We start from the raw sequence: 19,622 nt of genomic DNA, 5'->3' as shown, positions 1-19,622 counted from the left end.
GAGAAGGAGCCATTGCAGGGGCCTGGCGTGGAACCTCGCCCAGGGAAGGCACTGGATGGCTGCGATCATGAGGCCCTGGAGGTGGGCCAAGAGCTGGAGGCTGGGACGCGTGGTCTGCAGGACCTTCGAGATGGCGTTCTGTATGGACTGGATGCGGTCCGGAAGTAGGCGTACCGTCCCCGCCTGGGTGTCTATTATGGCTCCCAGATGGTGGATCTGTTGACCTGGAGTCAGCGAGCTCTTCTCGAGATTCAGGAGGAAGCCATGACCCTGGAGGGACCTGAGGATGTGATTGATGTCGAGAACCCCCTGGAGTCTGGAGGATGACCGGATTAGCAGGTCGTCGAGGTAGGGATAGATGTGCAATCACTGGGTTCTCCATCGGGCGACAAGTGCCACCATGATCTTGGTGAACACTCTGGGGGAAGAGGCTAGCCCAAAGGGAAGGGCTCTGTATTGGTAGTGGCGCTTGCCATATCTGAATCTGAGGAATCTTCTTGAGCAAGGGTGAATCAAAATATGAAGATAAGCATCTTGTAGGTCCAGCGAGGAGAGGTAGTCTTCTGGCTGGAGACTGTCTAGGATGGACTTGAGTGTCTCCATTCTGAATCTTTTCTTTAGGACGAACCGGTTGACCCCTCTGAGGTTCAATATGGCTCTCCAGGATCCGTTTTTCTTGGGAACAAGGAAGAAGGTGGAATAGCAGCCTTGTCCCCTCTCTTGTCTCGGGACGGGCTCGATGGCCTTGATGTGTAGTAGGCGCTCGATGGCCTCCAGTAGGAGGCGGTGTTTGTTGGGGTCGGCTGATCTGGGAGATGGTATAAACTTGTCGGGGGGCGTACGATGGAATATTATCTTGTAGCCCTGACGGATGGTATCTAGGACCCATTTGTCTGAGGTGGATGTCTCCCAAATGTGGCCGAACCCCTGCAGCCTGCCTCCTACTGGGGGAACGCCGTCATTGTGAACTATTTTTGCGGGGTTGTTTGGGCCCCGCTCCTTCTTTGGAGGGGAAGGGAGGTTTAGCCTGTTTGCTAAATCTTGAATCTCCCCAATGAGATCTGTTGGGCCTGGACTCTCTGGCTCGAAAGGAATTGGAGGAAGAGGGGTAGGAGGATTGGTTGGGGCGAAAGGAAGAGCGGTTCCTATACAGTGGTACCCCGGGTTACGAAATTAATTCGTTCCGCCGCCGCTTTCGTAACCCGGAAACTTTCGCTAGCCGAAAAGCCCATAGGCTTTAATAGCGAAAGCCGCGATTTCGTGTGAAATCGCGCCGAAAAGCACCAAAAATTTTCTTCGTAACCCGGAATAACCTTCGTAACCCGGAAACATTTAATTACATGGATTTTTTTCGTAACCCGGAAATTTCGTAAGGCGGCGCATTCGTATCCCGGGGTACCACTGTATTGTCTCTTATCGTCCCTTTTCTTGGAGGTGGGAAGAGCCTTTCTCTTGTCCTTTCCCTCTACTAGCACTGGCTCTAGGGATTCTCCAAACAGCTTGGAACCAAGGAATGGGGAAAAGGCCAGGTTCTGCTTGGATTTGGAATCCACGTTCCAGTTCTTAAGCCAGAACTGCCTGCGGACTGCCACAGCTGCTGCCTGGGCTCAAGCACACTGTTGGATGGTGTCAAGGGTGCCATCGGCAGCGAAGGCTGTCGCTTTGGCAATTTTGTTAATGGTTTGCTTAACCTTGGTGTCTGGGCTGGGCAGGAGGTCCAGAAGCTGGCGGGACCACTGGAGACTGGCCCGCATCACCATGGATACAGTGGACGCGGCCCTGATGGCGATGGATAGGGCCTCATGGGCCTTTTTAAGTGCCCCCTCGGCCCTACGGTCCTCTGGGTTTCTGAGGGTGTCCTCCCCATCCCTAGAGAAGACAGCTGATGAGACGAGCGCCGACACAGGGGCGTCCACGGCTGGAATCTTGAGCTTGTCCATGACGGCTGGCTGCAATACGTAGTACTTGCGGGTGATGCCGTGATTGGATCTGGCGGAGGCTGGCTTCGCCCACTCGTCCCTAATAATCTGCATGATGTTAAGCGGTCAGGGAATCTGCTGGACTGGAGAGACCGACACTGGGAACAAATCCTCGCTCATCTTGGGGAGGTCTGAATCGGGGGAGGGGGTGGTCTGTCCTGTGGGTGGGGTAATGCCCAGGGTCTTAGTTGTCTTTCTAATGAGTGGCACATAGTCCTCCGGTTTAAACAGGCGCGAGGACAGTTGTGCGTCTGTTTTGGGCTCTCCTTCATCTTATGACAGTTCGCCCTCCTCTGCCTCTGAGGCTGAAGGGCTGTGAGAGTCCTCCGAGATTTCGTCGTCAGAGGGAAGCGTGGTGCGAGGGCGCTTGCGGCTAGAGGTCCTATCGTGGCGGGGGCGCTTGGTTGGCGGGAGGTAGGAGCGCTCTGAGCCGGAGGAAGAGCATGAAGCCCCTTCCTCTTCTGAACAGTGGGCCCCTGTCTGGCTTAGGGGGGTGTGACTGGGGGAGGACTCCCTGGTGCCTAACCCTCGTGCCGGGGAGCTCCGTTTTCTGGACGCTTTGCGTCCTTGTCGCTCACTGGGCTGGCCCGTGAGCTGAGGCTCGCTGGCGGCGGAGGGGGCCTCCCCGACCCCCCCGGTGACACCACCATCCCGCGCTGCTGAATCCGGCCCCGCCGCCGCGTGTCCGCGGTGGCGGTGGCCGCTGGCCTCTGACTGGCCAAGATGGCGGCGCCCATGGGCGGCCGCATGGCCAAGATGGCGGCGCCCATGAGCGGCCACGTGGTGCCGCCAGGGCACTTCCGGGTCCTCCGGAAGTGGGCGGGGCGCGGGCCGGCGAGCATGGCAGCCGCCATGAGCCCCCGGAGAGAAGTCCGCGTTGGCCTGGGGGAAGCCCGGCGCCATCCCCCACCCCCTTGGGAAGGAGTCGCTGGGGAGAAAGGCCTGTGGGAGCATGGCCCCTGGCCACATCAGGAGTGGTCCCCCCCCTGGGAAGGCAGCAGTCCCCCAAGCTGGTGTGCTGGCCTCGCGGGAGCGCGAGCCTGCGCCTTCGTTCCCTCCCTGGAGTGCCCTGGTGGTGGAGGGAGCTTCCTGCTCCAGGAAGGCCCTGAACCACCTCAAAATCTGTGGCGGCGGGGGAGAGTTACTCACGTCCTCGCCGGTGTTGGAAGGTGAGGGCTCTCCCTCTTCTGACCACACCTGGGCCGCTTGGGAGTCCCTTGACCCGACAGCAGAAGGGAGGGCTTCCTCCGGTCGCTGCGGTCGCGCTTCCACTTCCAGGGGCGCTGATGGAGATGCCGCTCGGCGAGCAGCCGGCAAAGCCGGGGCTGGCCCGGGCAGAGTGGAAGCGAGCTCCCCTGTGGCTCTGGCATCCCTGTCGGTAGCCATGTCTCCCGCGGTGGGGGGGGGGAAGAGAAGGGGGGGAAGAAACAAGGTCGGGAGGTAGAACAGGAGATGGGCTGGTTTTTTTTTTTTTTTTTGAGAGGAGATTGAGGGAGGAAAGAGAGAGAGATGAGGAAGAGAGAGAAAGGAGCCAGGCGGGTCCGGGGAGCGATGAGCTGAAAACTCTGGAGCTGGATGAGAAACGTCCTACCAGGTGCGAGGCAGGAAGAAGACTGGGGTTCCTGGGTAGCTCCGCCCGCAAGGGCGAGGGGGCCAGGGCCCCGGTCACTTCCTTTGTTCTTTGTTTCCTACCTGCCTACCAGGAGCCAAGTGGGCGGAGCCACCCGAAGTCAGGATGCTCGGCCCCTTCTCTGCTGCTAAATGTCTGGGTGGGATGCAGTGGCAAAGGTATTTGGCCACCCACCTGAGTGGGTATATGGCAACCAAATACCTCCCCTTCATCTGGGCCAGCACCTGCAATGCTGTTGTGCATCCCCTATTCCTTTCGATAGGGCTTGCACAAAAGATTTTCCTGCTGGATCAGGCCCCCATGGACTGCATCACCTTGTCCCCTGTGCTTTCCTCAGAACTGACTCACCTTCCAACCCAGTGCCTGGCTGTGTGTGGTGTGTTAAAGGTCTGTGGAGGACCTAAAGATGGCAGTGCATGCACTGGTAAACTCACGGCTGGATTTCTGCAAGGCACTCTACATTGGGCAACCTTTATACCAAGATCGGAAACCAACCGGTTCCGAATATGGCAGCCAGACTGATTATGGGTACATCCAGGAGCGATCATATTACACCAATCTTAAAATCACTCAACTGGTTGCCAATTACTTTCTTGTCAAAATGCAAAGTATTGGTTATTACCTTTAAAGCCCTACAAGGTTTGAGTCCAGGTTATCTATGGGATTGCCTTCTGCCATACAATCTGCGCTATATGCTCAAGTCCTCTGGGAAATGGTCTCTCCAACTGTCCAGGAACAAACTGGCAATGGTTTCCCAGAGGCCTTTTTTTGTCTGCTGCCCCCAGACTGTGGAATGACCTGCTGGAAGAGATAGGACACCTGAATATGCTGATGGCATTTAGAATCATAGAGTTGTAGAGTTGGAAGAGACCGCAAGGGCCCTGGTCCAGTCCAACCTCATTCTGCCATGCAGGAACTCTCAATGAAAGCATCCCTGACAGATGGCCATCCAGCCTCTGTTTAAAAACCTCTATGGAAGAAGACTCCACTGCACTCTGAGGAAGGAGTTTGTTCCACTGTCGAACAGCCCTTACTGTCAGGAAGTTCCTCCTAATGTTGAACTGGAATCTTTTTTCCTGCAGCTTGCATCCATTGCTCGAGGTCCTAGTCTCTGGAGCAGCAGAAAACAAGCTTGCTCCCTCATTTAAAACAGGACTGAAGACACATATCTTCTGGCAAGCCTACCCAGTCAATTTTAAATCACGATTTTCAATTAGTACATTTTAAAGAATGTTTTTATATGAAATCATTTAAAGGTTAAATCACAATATATATTAACTGTTGGTTTTATGTGTTCTCTCTTTAAATTGTTTTTTGTATCTTAATGTGTTGTACTCGGCCTTGAGCTTTGCAGTGAGGTGGGAAAGAAATCAAAATTACTACTACTACTACTACTACTACTAGACTGGGAAACAGTGGCTCTCAGACTGGGCTGGATTTTCTGGGATACAAAACCATTTCTTTTTGTGTATACTGAGGGGGGGGGGGCGGGGTAGAGGGAGGGAGGGAGCTCTGTTGTCCAGGCTTTTGAGGCGATGAAGGCGACTTCTGCCGGCATCATCACCTTCATCGCCTGAGACAAACGACTTTAGAGAGGCTGAGAAGCCCAAGGCTGTTTTGAGAAAGGAGCACTCAGCACCTCATTAGCTGCATGTGAGTGATACGGCTGCTGCTTCTGCAAAGGAAAAAGCCCTGACCGAACAGAACGGCAGGGCTGCGGGGGAGGCTGAGCATTTCCTTCCGACCCTCCAATATGCGGTTGAGGGTCTGCTGAGGAACATGGTGGGAAGGGGGCTGTGTCTGTCTGCCCACCCACTCTTCTGGAGGTTTGCAAGATCTAACTCCCAGTGACACCATTGCACCTTTTTTGGAAAGAAGTTGACTACTTCAAATAAGAGATGCCATGCAGATAAAGCTGGGCGTAGGATGTCTAGTTCTTTATGGCTAAAGGTATTATAGAGTATTAATTATGTATCAGAGAAATATCTGTCATTAGTAAGCACACATATTCCTTTAAATTGTTTTCTTGTGATGGAAAATTTAGCTGAGGGTTAAAGTGGTTGGATCCCGTGTGCTTTTACTGCTGCAAAAGTATTTATATATCCAAGACTGGAAAGATAAAGATCCTCTTGTGAAGTTGGTCAGAAGTTCTTAACTGCCTTATCTTCTCCTGAATGTGTACCTCAAAGTAGACCTGCATTTGATCACCTTAATGCACAGTCTGTCCTTCACATTTGCAGCTTTGCCTTTTGCAGATTTGATTACTTGCATGTTTTATTCATATGTTCTCTGTAGGAATCTCTAGGTCCTCCAGGGCAACTCTGCCAGAGGTTGACCATAGAGTTGTGTTGGATGACCTTGAAGTTCCTAAAGAAAACCCTTCTCTGATAATAATAATAATAATAATAATAATAATAATAATTTTTATTTCTATCTCCCGCCTCTCCCAGTGGATCGAAGCAGAATCACAACAGAGTTAAAATTACAGTTACAGCATTAAAACCACAGTTAAAATAAAAGCATAAAAACATAAAAACATACATAAAAGCATAAAAGCCTAAAAACATTAACAACTATCAATCACAGGGGCAGCTGGTCTCGTTCCATACTAGTGGTCTTCATAGTAGGTCAGGAGGATGAGCGCGGCGGAAGAGCTCTGTCTTTACCGCCTTCTTGAAGGTTTCTAGGGATGTAACAAAGCGGGTCTCCTCTGGGAGTCCATTCCAAAGCCTGGGGCAGCTATGCTGAATGCCTTTAGGGAAGCGGAGACATGCTTGGATGATGGTATTTCCAGCAAGTTCTTCCCACTTGTTCTAAGAGTGCGGGGCAGATTGTATAGGGAGATGCGATCCCGTAAGTAACCCGGACCCAAGCCATGTAGGGCTTTAAAGGTAATAACCAACACCTTGTATTGTGCCTGGAAGCTAAATGGGAGCCAGTGTAGATCTTTCAAGATAGGTGTTAAATGGTCAAGTCTCGAAGAACTAGTGACCAACCTCGCTGCCGCATTTTGCACTAATTGAAGCTTCCGAACTTGATACAAGGGTAGCCCCATGTAGAGTGCATTACAGAAGTTGAGATGAGAGATTACCAGAGCATGTACTACAGCTTCAAGGTCCTTTCGGTTGAGGTAGGGTTGCAGTTGGCGTATCAACCGAAGTTGGTACCAAGCACTTCTGGCCGTCGCATCCACTTGAGATGACAAACGTAGAGACGGATCCAGAAGTACTCCCAGACTGCGAACTTCATCCTTCAGGGGAAGTGTAACCCTGTCTAAGAGGGGAGGAGAAATTTCCTTCCCCAGACCTAAGGAGCCTATGGCAAGTACCTCCGTTTTCCCTGGATTCAGCTTGAGTTTGTTTTTCCTCATCCAGCCCATTACTGACTCAAGGCAGGGATTCAGAGGGGAGAAGTCAGCCTTAGTTACTGTAGCAGTTGGGGACATAGAGAAGCATATTTGGGTGTTACCAGTGTATTGATAACCTCGCGCCCCATGTCTCCGGATGATCTCTCCCAGCGGTTTCATGTAAATGTTAAATAGCATGGGGGACAGAATGGCGCCTTGAGGGACGCCAGATGTCAGCTCTTTCCTAGAAGAGCAACTGTCCCCCAGCCTCACCATCTGGAACCTGCCTGAGAGGTAGGATCGGATCCACTGGAGCACAGTGCTTCCTATGCCCAGCTCCCTCAGGCGCTCCAGAAGGATAACATGGTTGATGGTATCGAAAGCCGCTGAGATGTCCAAGAGCACTAACAGGGTCACACTTCCCCTGTCTGTGCCCAGACGGAGGTCATCGATTAAGGCGACCATGGCTGTCTCCACTCCATATCCCGCCCTGAAGCCAGTTTGAAATGGGTCCAGATAATTGGTTTCATCCAAGACAGCCTGGAGTCGGAAGGCAACTGCTCTCTTGATCACTTTGCCCAAGAATGGTAAAAGGGAGACCGATCTGTAATTGTTTCTCTCTGGGGGATCTAGGGAGGGCTTTTTTAAAAGTGGGTTAACCACTGCCAATTTTAGCTGTGATGGAAATTTGCCCTCCCTAAAGTATGCATTGATTATTGATTGTAATAATGTAGTCATAGCATCTCCTCCCTGGACAGGGCAAGGATTGAGGGCGCACGTCGTCCTCCTTACGCTTCCAAGGAGCTTGCCACTTCATTGGTACTTACAAACTCAAGGTGATCCAGTCTAACATGGCCCACGGAGTCTCTGGTCACCTCTCTACATCTAGGCATATGTAGGTCCTCCAGCATGATTCTATGATTAACATCTGGTAGATGTTGACCATAGAGTTGCCCTGGAGGACATGGAGATTCCTAGAGAAGTGTTTTCTTAGGCAAAAACAATAGTGTTTTCTTTATTTGTGGTTTCCCCACATTCACAGGGGTCCTTTACCCCCAACCCCAGCAAATGTGGAGGGACCACTGTATATGCTTAGCCCAGGCACTAGTCTGCATTTTTCTTCTTTCTCTCTTTTTCCTTTCCTTTCATTCTAATAATACTGTCTTTGTTTTTTAAAAGAGTCAACTCACACTGGCCAAGCTGCTGTCCAGATCTGGCAAGTTCATATCCGTCATCGTCACCGAAGGACTGAACAGCTGTTGACAGGGAGGAAAGGATGCACAGGTTAGGAGTGAGGCACAGCCGCCTGGAAGCCGACACCCTTCATGCCAGAACTTCCACAATGGGAAGAAGGAAGAGGAGGAGGAAGGGGGCTTACGTCCAGCAAGGCGCTTGTGTCCACGCTGAAGCCATGGGTGGTGAGCATGGCCTGAAGGTTATCCAGGCTGGAATCGATGGTGTCAAGGTGCTCGTTCAGCTCATTCCTGGGGAAACAAGACAGATGAAGCCATGTGAGCCCAGGGTGGTTCTTTTAGTCCCCCTGCAAGCAACAGCACTATCTTGCCCCCGTGCCCAATGAAGAGATTGGCTTGGACTCTGAAGGGGGCAGTCCAGGGCAGATTTGACACTTCAGGTAAGACCCCCCCCCCCCCGCCATCCCACCCTGGATATGCAGTTTCTGAACAGTCACTGGTCTATTTATCTTTTGGAACGAAGAGTCCCACATGTATAAACACACCATCTGCACTCCTGAGGCCTGTGTATGCTCCCCCCTTCAGTAAACAGCTAGAAACAGACAGAGAAGAGGCTCCCTTAATGCTGATGTAGGCATACCATGCCTCTAGCTGGGCCTCACCCAACAATTTTGGGATGGGATGGGAAGGGCTTCTCAGCCCTAAGCTTTAGAGGGAACCCAGGAACTCCTAGACAAAGCTCATGTGCTCCCCACCAATGGACAAATCCACAGATTCTTCAGAGCTTCTTGAACCGAGAGAGCACTTTCTTCAGTGCGCATTGCAGTAATGCTGGTGCTTAGCCAGAGGTTCTCTGCATCTGTCACACTGAGAAGAGGAGGAGGAGGAGGAGGAGGGACTGAAGCAAGCCTTCCATGGATCTTGCAACTCGGAAGCCCCATGGTGCGCCTTATGAATGCATTGTACATGGCGTGCCTCATGGATGCCTCCTCTCGAGCCAGGATGCTGGCCCCAGTAGGCCCAGCATGGTCTATCTAGAACAGCAGGAGTGATTCTCCAAGATCTCCCCCAAGACAGCAATTCTGTGACTCTATCCCCAGGGCCTTGGAGGTGAGGACAGGACCTAGGAGGACTTCTCCTCCACCATCTACCTCCTGAGGGTGTGTCCCAGGTGCCAAACCCATCTCTTTAATACAAGGAAGACTTCCAAGTAATCTCATATAAGGGTCTGAAAGTGGAGGATGCAGTTGCACCTTGTGCCTAACACATAGACTGGCTCCTGTTTTTGAACCCACACCCAGATTCTGACATGTGTTCATTGGGGTCAAAGGCTGAGGTTCTCTGGGCAGTGTCTTATCTTTGGCTTGACCACTGTCTGTGGTTCCCCAATATTCCCCAAAGGTAACTGACCCCCCTGACAGTGTGGACAAGCCCCGACGAGAGGGTCAACTGGTTTGGCAGAAGAGATGTCTCCCAGCATCTCCTGCCTGGTCACCCCTTTCCCCCTCAGTGTAGAGCAAGGCCTGGGGAGCAGCGAGCGACAGAAGTGCTAACCCTTGCTGTGGTCTGCAGTGCAGTGAGGAAGAGGAAGGGCTGGGGAAAAGGCAGGTGACCTCAGACATCTGCGGAGTACGAGCCAAACTGAAAGATACAAAGAGAAGAGGAACACTCGATTCAGAATACCCAGAGCGCCGCATGCGTCACCTTTAGGGAGTAAAGGGTGGTTAACTTTCAAAAGGCAAGGAAGAGCAGGCAGTCTAAGGGGAGAGCAGAGGGTGCAGGGCAAGTGTTAGTACAGTCTGGGGCCTCTTGGCAGGACGGCCAAGTCAAGACCAGTGAATCGGAACAGAGATCCTGAGGATGGGTGAGAGCGAGATGCAAGTAGAGTAGAAGAGCAACTGTACACCCTGCACCCTGGTCTAAAACAGAGTATAACTGTCTGGTGCAAGCTCTGTTCCTGCCTCTGCTTCTCTCACAAAGATAAAGACCTCACCCTCCTGTCTACACTCAGTTGGCAATGAGCTTTCTTCCATCTCATAAGCCTCTGGATAAGTGTGTGTGGGTGGGTGCATGCATTCCCACTGTGACAGAGAGCAGAGTGGATCCACATTTGATAAGGAGCAACTGATCTGCATTTGTGGATCTTAGTGACAGATCCTTGGTGCAGGTTGGCCACTCCAAAACACAGAATGGAGAAGGTTTAAGGCCATGGGCAAGAGAGACCCTGAGGTCAGGTTCAGCCCTGGGCTAAAACCCAGATGGATGAAGAGAGAAGAGGGGGAGTCTGGCACTCCAAGGAAGGAAGGTTCTTCTCAGGAGTGGTATTTGGGGGTGGGGGTGGGTGGGAAATAACACCATTGGACACCTGCCCACAGCCCAGAAAATCCACAGCCAACCCCACAGAGCAGGTGTCGTCAGCCACACTCACTGCTATCTCCCCCTCAACAGCCAAACCCCACTGGCCTATCATACTGCTGCAAAATATAAGTCCTCCTGTCAGAGGAATAGGCAGGACTCCGGCTGGGAGGGATTACTGTGCCCCCAGCGGGTGCATAACAAATGCTTGCTTCCTATGTGTTGGAGCAAGAGGAAGAGGCGCCAGCCACCTTGAGTCCTAGTGACTGACTGACTGACTGACTAACCCACCTGAGGATGCCCTTCCTCCAGTGCTAGGAAATGGAGGACTCAGCTTCTCTGCTGGTGCTGTATCGCCTCCCCCCCTCCCGAACCAGCCCCTTCCAACACATTACAAGGTCCGGATCCTTCCTGTGGCCCCCAGCACCTCATCAGCTGGAGCTGGGAGTCCCCAGTTTGTTCATGAGCAGCAAGAGGATCTCTGCTACATTTGGAAGCCAACACAAGTGTGGTTTCTAGCAGCTTCTGGCATCTTTTTATCAGAGGTACTGTCATGAGGATATAGATGCCTGCACACAGGAAATGTTGTGACTCTGTAAGTATCTGAGACTAGGCAACCCCTTGTTGAGTCTCATGCAGAAGCCTGACATTTTGCAGCAGGAAGAAATCTGAGGGCTACATCTGGAGTTGATGTCCCAGACATACTCCCTGGCATCTCCCCACCACACCCATTTTTTCTGAAGGATCTTTGCTTGAAACCCTTGGGAGCTTCTGTGGACAGTTAGTGTCGACAATCCTTGGCTCAGTGGAACCACAGTCTGGTCCATGCAGGACAGCTTAACCGCTGGGGAGAAGAGATGCCATTGGCAGCTAGAGCTCACTGCCCAGGGCTGAGCCCAGTGCTCTGGTGAACTACTGGCAAAGGAGGTTGGAGAAAAGGGCAGGGTACCAGTTGGAGGTTTTGCCACTTCCTTCACCTGCTCTCATTCTACACAGATTGTACATGTACACAGCTACATCTTGCCTGTTTTAGGCTCTTATGATCCACCCTGTGTTTTGGGGCTGTGACTGGCTAAAAACGTTAACCATCAATCTACCTTTCAGAAAAAAATGGAAGCCTGCTGTGAGAGCTGGAGATTGAAGTCCTTGTGTATGGTTCCCCTTTACTGTGCAAAGGAACTCTGAGCTGCGTTTAGTGCAAGGAGAATGAATGACAGAAGTGGAAGAGCTTAGTTCCCTCTTGACTATATGGCTACTCCAGACTGTGACTTGGACCTGAGTCTTGTGCCTCTGCCAAGAGATCCAGCAACACACATGCACCTTGCACATAGACAACTCATTTTGAGGGAGAAAGCGAGGCTGGCACACTCCTTCTCTTTAACATATCCACTTTATCCCTTAGAGGGGCCTGGTCTCACACGACACTTCCCCATGTCACTCACAACCTGAAGGGCACATGATGAGTGGCTTAGTGAGGATGATAAGGTCAAAGCCTTCCAGAGAAGGAAAAGTGATCCATGAGAAACTGGTTCAGGGCCTCTGGAACACTGTGCTACTTTGGGGGTCCACTAAAAATGCAGGTCTGGGAAGCTGGTTGGTTAAACTGACAAGGAGGGGACTATCCTGAGAGGACAGGGCACAAAGCACAGCACCAGCAGGGAGCTGCTTGCTACCCCCCCCCCCAACTCCTAGAGATGGAAAGGATATTTAAAAATATTCTGTAACTGTAGGGAAACCTGATGAGGAGAATCCTGGACTGACAAGAGTCTTTGCGGTAGAATTCAAAGACAGGGCCACGTTGGTCTTAAAAATCAGTCTGCAAAGTGATCTTGTTTTACATGCATCAGAAAAGGTAGACTCAAATCTACAAAAACTCATGTTTACAACTTCTTTCTTTCATTTACTCTCAGAGAGTTTTGGAAGCTTAGGAATTATTCTGCCCAAAAATTCACCACACGTGGAGCTGTTTTGCACAAGACCCAATGTATTTTGCACAGGGAACAACGTTATTTAATTCTTTTCTTTGCAGACAATTCTGTTTCCTGTGCAATAGGCCAGATATGAACTATGTACAGACTAAATCTTCAACTGTTTTTGAAAACTGCAGAGGAAGAACACTGGCAAATTACTTGATGCTTCCTTCAAGAATGAAATTAGTGAAGAGTGACATCCCTGGTCCCTTGCCTTTAGCTGCTCCCACAAAAGGCAGAAACTCAGCTGCTGCCCAGAGGTGCTTTCCTCATTGGGAACAGCAGCTCCCTGGAGGCAAAGGAGGCCTGTAGAATCGACAGCACCAAAGTGAGAGGATAGCGTCCCCACAGGCCACACATAGTACAGTTCCTGCACACGCTGCTTCCTCCCTGTCAGAAGTGGGCTGGCAGGTGATCTGGAGCTTTTTGGGGCAGCAACCACCTGAAAGAATCCCAAACCATGTCCTGGCAAGGTACCCCTCTGGCTGGCCAGACCTGTTCACTAGCACTTATCTGTTCACCAACTGTGGGGCACTTTCATATGTAAGTTTGGTGTGACCTGAGATTATCACAGCCATGGCCTCCCAGGAGGGCATGACTGTGGCATTCTGCTCATGCTCCTGGGCTCTGTCTGTGGTGTCAGACATTCATGGGAAAGAAACCAGCAGCTGAGCATGTTCAACATGGTGAAGAGCAGATTGTGGGGTGATATGATGCCACTTAGTGTGTTTTATAGTGTTATTTTAACATGTTTTATATATATTCTGTTGCCCAATGGCCTGTTGGCTGAAATAAAGGTATGGTGAGAGACCTGATGCCCCTCTTTATATACCTCAAGGGCTACCACAGAGAGAAGGGGATAGGCATGTTTTCTGCTGCCTCAGAAGGTAGAAAGGGGTTGAAAGGCTTTAAGTTACAGGAGGGTAGATTTCAATTGCCTAGGAGAAAGAACTTCTTGACAGTGAGAGTGGTCTGGGAATGGAGTCAATTGCCTAGAAAAAGTGGTGGGGTCTCTTCCAAAAGACTCTGGACAACTACCTGCTACTGGGGATGCTCTAGTTCAGTGATTCCTAAACGTTTGTCTTCCAGATGTTTTGGATTTCATCTCCCAGAATTCCTGACTGTTGGCCAAGCTGGCAGGGACTTTTGGGAGTTGATGTTCAAAACATCTGGAAGACCAAAGTTTGGGAACCAAACACCTGCAAGGGGGAAGGACCGTCCATTTCGCATTGTGTGCAGGGGGAAGCTAACAGATTTGTTTTAAGTGGTTTGAATCCTAAGGATGGTTTACAGGTTTCCTGTGTTTTCATTTAAGTCTTCATATGTGCTTTTCTTGGTATCTCTTCTAACTTTTGTAAGATGGCTGCAATCCCAGTTTTGGAAAAGGCAGGGTATAAGTGAACGGATGCTGCTGGCAGTAGTGGCGCTAAGGGTGGCAATGACATCTGGGACATCTGGGAGCAAGAAGACCCTGGGTCACTGTTGCTTGGCTCTTTTTGGGGGGGGGCAGCTCTAAACTCTGTCATGGCCACAGACTTCCCCAGCCCCTGGTTTACTCTTCCCTCTACTTACTTGTCAAGGCAAGCAATGCTGAGGCACTTTTCTGGGGACTGGGGCTGAACGGTGGCGCTGCTGGCAGAAGGGGCCGTGTCAGCGGCAGCGGTGGACGCGTCATCTTGCAAGATGGAGTCGATGAAGGTGGTGGGTGAGAGAGGGGTTTCCACAGCGGGCACGCCGGCAGGGCTGGCTTCCTCAATGTGGGGGCTGCGAGAAGGGCTGGGGGGCTCCTCTTTGATATGGACCAAAGGGCTACTGCTCCTGAGGGAGAGAGGAAGGCAGATGGAAAGTAAGAGGTGACATGCTTCCACCCGGCCAAGGAGACTGAGTGCCACCCCTTCGACTTAGTCAGAAGCCACCCCATTATTATTATTATTATTATTATTATTATTATTATTACTATTATAATTATTTGCACCCCGCTTTCCTCCCAAAATTGGGACTCAAAGCTACTTTCCTCCAAATAAAACCTTTTTGTCTGACTAAAACTGCTCTTGGCTGGAGGGTACGGAGGAGGCTTGTCTTTCTCCCATCCTAAAGCTCTCTTTTGAGGCATAGTAAACCCATCAGTCCTGAGCTTTGCCCCCTGCCTCAGCCGTAGCTTCTCAGCTGGAGGGAGTCATCAGGCAGACCCAGCAACGTCAGGGACTGTCTGAAGGAAGAGGCCCCTCCCTCCTAAACTGTCATCTTGGCCTCAGAGATCAGGCAGACCCAGCAACATCAGTAACTGCCTGAAGGAAGACGCCCCTCCCTCCTCAACTGTCATCTTGGCCTCAGAGGGAGCGATCAGGCAGACCCAGCAACATCAGGGACTGCCTGAAGGAAGAGGCCCCTCCCTCCTAAACTGACATCTTGGCCTCAGAGGGAGCAATCAGGCAGACCCAGCAACATCAGGGACTGCCTGAAGGAAGAGGCCCCTCCCTCCTAAACTGACATCTTGGCCTCAGAGGGAGCGATCAGGCAGACCCAGCAACATCAGGGACTGCCTGAAGGAAGAGGCCCCTCCCTCCTAAACTGTCATCTTGGCCTCAGAGGGAGAGATCAGGCAGACCCAGCAACATCAGGGACTGCCTGAAGGAAGAGGCCCCTCCCTCCTCAACTGTCATCTTGGCCTCAGAGGGAGCGATCAGGCAGACCCAGCAACATCAGGGACTGCCTGAAGGAAGAGGCCCCTCCCTCCTAAACTGACATCTTGGCCTCAGAGGGAGCGATCAGGCAGACCCAGCAACATCAGTAACTGCCTGAAGGAAGACGCCCCTCCCTCCTCAACTGTCATCTTGGCCTCAGAGGGAGCGATCAGGCAGACCCAGCAACATCAGGGACTGCCTGAAGGAAGAGGCCCCTCCCTCCTAAACTGACATCTTGGCCTCAGAGGGAGCGATCAGGCAGACCCAGCAACATCAGGGACTGCCTGAAGGAAGAGGCCCCTCCCTCCTAAACTGACATCTTGGCCTCAGAGGGAGCGATCAGGCAGACCCAGCAACATCAGGGACTGCCTGAAGGAAGAGGCCCCTCCCTCCTAAACTGTCATCTTGGCCTCAGAGGGAGAGATCAGGCAGACCCAGCAACATCAGGGACTGCCTGAAGGAAGAGGCCCCTCCCTCCTAAACTGTCATCTTGGCCTCAGAGGGAGAGATCAGGCAGACCCAGCAACATCAGGGACTGCCTGAAGGAAGAGGCCCCTCCCTCCTCAACTGTCATCTCGGCCTCAGAGGGAGAGATCAGGCAGACCCAGCAACATCAGGGACTGCCTGAAGGAAGAGGCCCCTCCCTCCTAAACTGACATCTTGGCCTCAGAGGGAGTCATCAGGCAGACCCAGCAACATCGGGGACTGCCTGAAGGAAGAGGCCCCTCCCTCCTAAACTGACATCTAGGCCTCAGAGGGAGCGATCAGGCAGACCCAGCAACATCAGGGACTGCCTGAAGGAAGAGGCCCCTCCCTCCCCAACTGTCATCTTGGCCTCAGAGGGAGCGATCAGGCAGACCCAGCAACATCAGGGACTGCCTGAAGGAAGAGGCCCCTCCCTCCTAAACTGACATCTTGGCCTCAGAGGGAGTGATCAGGCAGACCCAGCAACATCAGGGACTGCCTGAAGGAAGAGACCCCTCCCTCCTAAACTGACATCTTGGCCTCAGAGGGAGCGATCAGGCAGACCCAGCAACATCAGGGACTGCCTGAAGGAAGAGGCCCCTCCCTCCTAAACTGTCATCTTGGCCTCAGAGGGAGAGATCAGGCAGACCCAGCAACATCAGGGACTGCCTGAAGGAAGAGGCCCCTCCCTCCTCAACTGTCATCTCGGCCTCAGAGGGAGCCATCAGGCAGACCCAGCAACATCTTGGACTGCCTGAAGGAAGAGGCCCCTCCCTCCTCAACTGTCATCTCGGCCTCAGAGGGAGCCATCAGGCAGACCCAGCAACATCAGGGACTGCCTGAAGGAAGAGGCCCCTCCCTCCTCAACTGTCATCTCGGCCTCAGAGGGAGAGATCAGGCAGACCCAGCAACATCAGGGACTGCCTGAAGGAAGAGGCCCCTCCCTCCTAAACTGACATCTTGGCCTCAGAGGGAGAGATCAGGCAGACCCAGCAACATCAGGGACTGCCTGAAGGAAGAGGCCCCTCCCTCCCCAACTGTCATCTTGGCCTCAGAGGGAGCGATCAGGCAGACCCAGCAACATCAGGGACTGCCTGAAGGAAGAGGCCCCTCCCTCCTAAACTGTCATCTTGGCCTCAGAGGGAGAGATCAGGCAGACCCAGCAACATCAGGGACTGCCTGAAGGAAGAGGCCCCTCCCTCCTCAACTGTCATCTTGGCCTCAGAGGGAGCGATCAGGCAGACCCAGCAACATCAGGGACTGCCTGAAGGAAGAGGCCCCTCCCTCCTAAACTGACATCTTGGCCTCAGAGGGAGCGATCAGGCAGACCCAGGAACATCAGGGACTGCCTGAAGGAAGAGGCCCCTCCTTCCTAAACTGTCATCTTGGCCTCAGAGGGAGAGATCAGGCAGACCCAGCAACATCAGGGACTGCCTGAAGGAAGAGGCCCCTCCCTCCTAAACTGTCATCTTGGCCTCAGAGGGAGTCATCAGGCAGACCGAGCAACATCAGGGACTGCCTGAAGGACGAGACTTCTCCCTCCTTTCTCACCTTGTATTTTGTATTGCATTATGATTTTTACTGTACACCGCTATGATCATTGCGGAATAGCGGTCTATAAATAAAACATATTATTATTATTATCATGGGAATTTTTAAAAAGAGGGAAATGCTTTCCTGGCAGATGGAAATGGCCTCTCGCACCCAAACTCCCCAAAAGACTCAATTAGCCCCGCCAGAACGGTCACCAGGTATAAAAGAACAAAGTGGCGATGGGCTGTTTTAGGCCAGCATCTGGTTCCCATTTCCAAGGGATGGTTCCTGGTAGATGAGGCACAGAAACACAGGTAATAAAGAGAGGCTGTCGGGACTTGGCACCAGTGCCTGCAATATTCAACCTTCCCATGTGCTGTGAGTGCAGGGGATGATAATAAACACAATACGCCAGGCTTTGCCCCTCCTGGGAGTGCCCAGGCTGCAAATATCTGGGCAGAAAAGGAGGACAAGGGACAAGGGCTGAGCTGCACAGAGACCCAAGGAAGGAACATTCCCTATTTTCTTCACTTTTACCTACATGTTATCTACCCACATTTCTTTTTATCTTCTAAGTCACCTTGAGTCCCAACTTTGAAAAAAAAGATTGGGTATAAACAACGTCATGCAATGTAGAATGATTGCTTCTGGGTCAGCTGCATTATACTGCATTGTATTACTTTGGCTGCATCCACACTGCGGAAATAATCAAGTTTGACACCACCTTAATTTCCGTGGCTTCATGCTATTGAATTTGGGGATTTGTAGAGTTGTGAGATTCCTTCTGAAACTAATCCCAAGCTTTGCACCCCACATATGGCAAGAAAACACTTTTTGCATTCTTTGGGCTCATTCACACAGCCACATATCCTCACACATCTCAACACAATTCAACATCATTACTGTGAAATGAGCAAAAAGAAAACCAGCCATCGCTGGCAAGAACAGGTCCGCCTCAAGTTCCTCCCTTGGAAAAGTTAACTTGGATACACACACAAACCAAAAAGCCATGATGCTCTCTAGTGTAAGGCCCTTAAAACCTCCACAGAGTTGGCACACAGCTAGAAAGGAATAAGTTCAGACATGTCCAGCTACTTAGCATAGCCCTGAGAAAACTACATCTCACTCTTTGGTTGGACATGGAGGAAGCACAAAAGAGCATACATTTTCATTGAGAATCTCAAACTTTAAAAGGACAAAAACATACATCTTGCAGCAATGCAAGAGGCAGAGGTAAAAACTGAACAGTTGCAGCCAAGGAGAACCTCAGCCAGGGAGGTGATGGGCACTTGTACAACATGCTGCAATAGCCTCCCTTTCAGGCTTCCAATCTAATTTAGGGCTTTTCATGCTTTCACGAACCAGGAACCAAGGCCGGCAATCTGCCAGGTCCGTTCATGCTAAAGTGAATCATTGGGCCAAAGGAGACTCTGTTGTGTACCTTTCATTGTCAAGGCTGCTGCTGGGCGAAGCGGAGGGGCTGGATGGGGCCAGTTCTGTCACATCTGAGATAATGGGGCCAGAGTTGGAGGAGGAGTCGGGCGAATACAGGTTGGAGCCGCTGTATGCCGGGGAGGCAGCCTGCAAGAGGAAAGGCAAAGACGGCTGTGAGGCCCACCCATCCTGCAAATCAGGGTTGGAAACCCCCCTACCGCCTGATCCCTGCTGGTTGCATAAGCCCTCTAAGTAGCCCACCCTCACCCTCTATTTCCCAGGCAAGACCTAGGAAAGAAACAGGTCCATCCTCAGCAAATGGGACCCTTTCCCATAAGCTTCATTGACATGTGGGAGTGCAGAGACTGAGGGAGGAAGAGCTAAACTTCTTCCTTCCTTCCTCCAAAATCAGCCTTGTGCAGCCATTAAGCTAGCTTTTTTTGTGGGTTTTTCGAGCTATGTGGCCATATTCTAGAAGAGAACTTCTAGAACATGGCCACATAGCCCGAAAAACCCACAAAAAATTATGTATGCGGGCCATGAAAGCCTTCGACTTCACATTAAGTTAGCCTTTCCTTTTCATTGCCGGAGCCCCCTGAGAAATCATCCCCCATGGCAATGAGCAATACCTGGAAAAATACTTTGGATTACACAGGAGTCCATCTGCAAGTATCTGGATGACAATGCAGGAGCAAGGAAGGATTTGTCAAGAACAAATCCTGCCAAACTAACCTTGTACCTTTTTGATCACTAGTTTAGAAGATGGTGGGAATGCTGTGGCTGTAATTTATCTGGATTTCAGCAAAACATCTGATAAGTTCCCCCATGAGAATTTGATTAGCAAACTGATTAAATATGGAATACATGGGAAAACACCATCAGATTGATCCAAAACTGGTTGGAAAACTGTACTCAAAGAATTGTAACCTGTGGCTGTGCTTCAAACTGGAGGTAAACTCAAGCGGAGGGCTGCAGGGTTCTGTCCTGGGGCCAACACGCTTCAGTGCTTTTATCAAAGAATTGGAGAATAAGG

General features: G+C 51.4%; 1 protein-coding gene across 3 annotated transcripts in view; it reads right to left on the bottom strand.

Moving 5' to 3' along the window:
• Nucleotides 1-19,622, bottom strand: part of HSF1 (heat shock transcription factor 1) — a 70,575-nt gene that overhangs the window by 5,783 nt on the left and 45,170 nt on the right. Inside the window, exons 8-13 of one of the 3 annotated variants that reach the window (XM_089518172.1) lie at nt 18,597-18,736; nt 14,046-14,291; nt 9,703-9,789; nt 8,334-8,439; nt 8,146-8,211; nt 6,110-6,361 (exon numbers count right to left, since the gene is read on the bottom strand). In XM_089518172.1, the coding sequence (XP_089374298.1) occupies nt 6,293-6,361; nt 8,146-8,211; nt 8,334-8,439; nt 9,703-9,789; nt 14,046-14,291; nt 18,597-18,736 (714 nt within the window). In that variant the 3' untranslated portion in view covers nt 6,110-6,292. Of the gene's footprint in view, nt 1-6,109; nt 6,362-8,145; nt 8,212-8,333; nt 8,440-9,702; nt 9,790-14,045; nt 14,292-18,596; nt 18,737-19,622 lie in introns of those variants that run through there. The other 2 variants (XM_089518170.1, XM_089518171.1) reach the window with 2 other exon arrangements.

This window comes from Sceloporus occidentalis, unplaced genomic scaffold (genome assembly GCF_023333645.1).
Source record: "Sceloporus occidentalis isolate IW3139 unplaced genomic scaffold, rSceOcc1.0.p SCAF_3, whole genome shotgun sequence".
Classification (NCBI taxonomy): Eukaryota; Metazoa; Chordata; class Lepidosauria; order Squamata; family Phrynosomatidae; genus Sceloporus; species Sceloporus occidentalis.
This window is presented reverse-complemented; position numbering and strand designations above follow the sequence as displayed.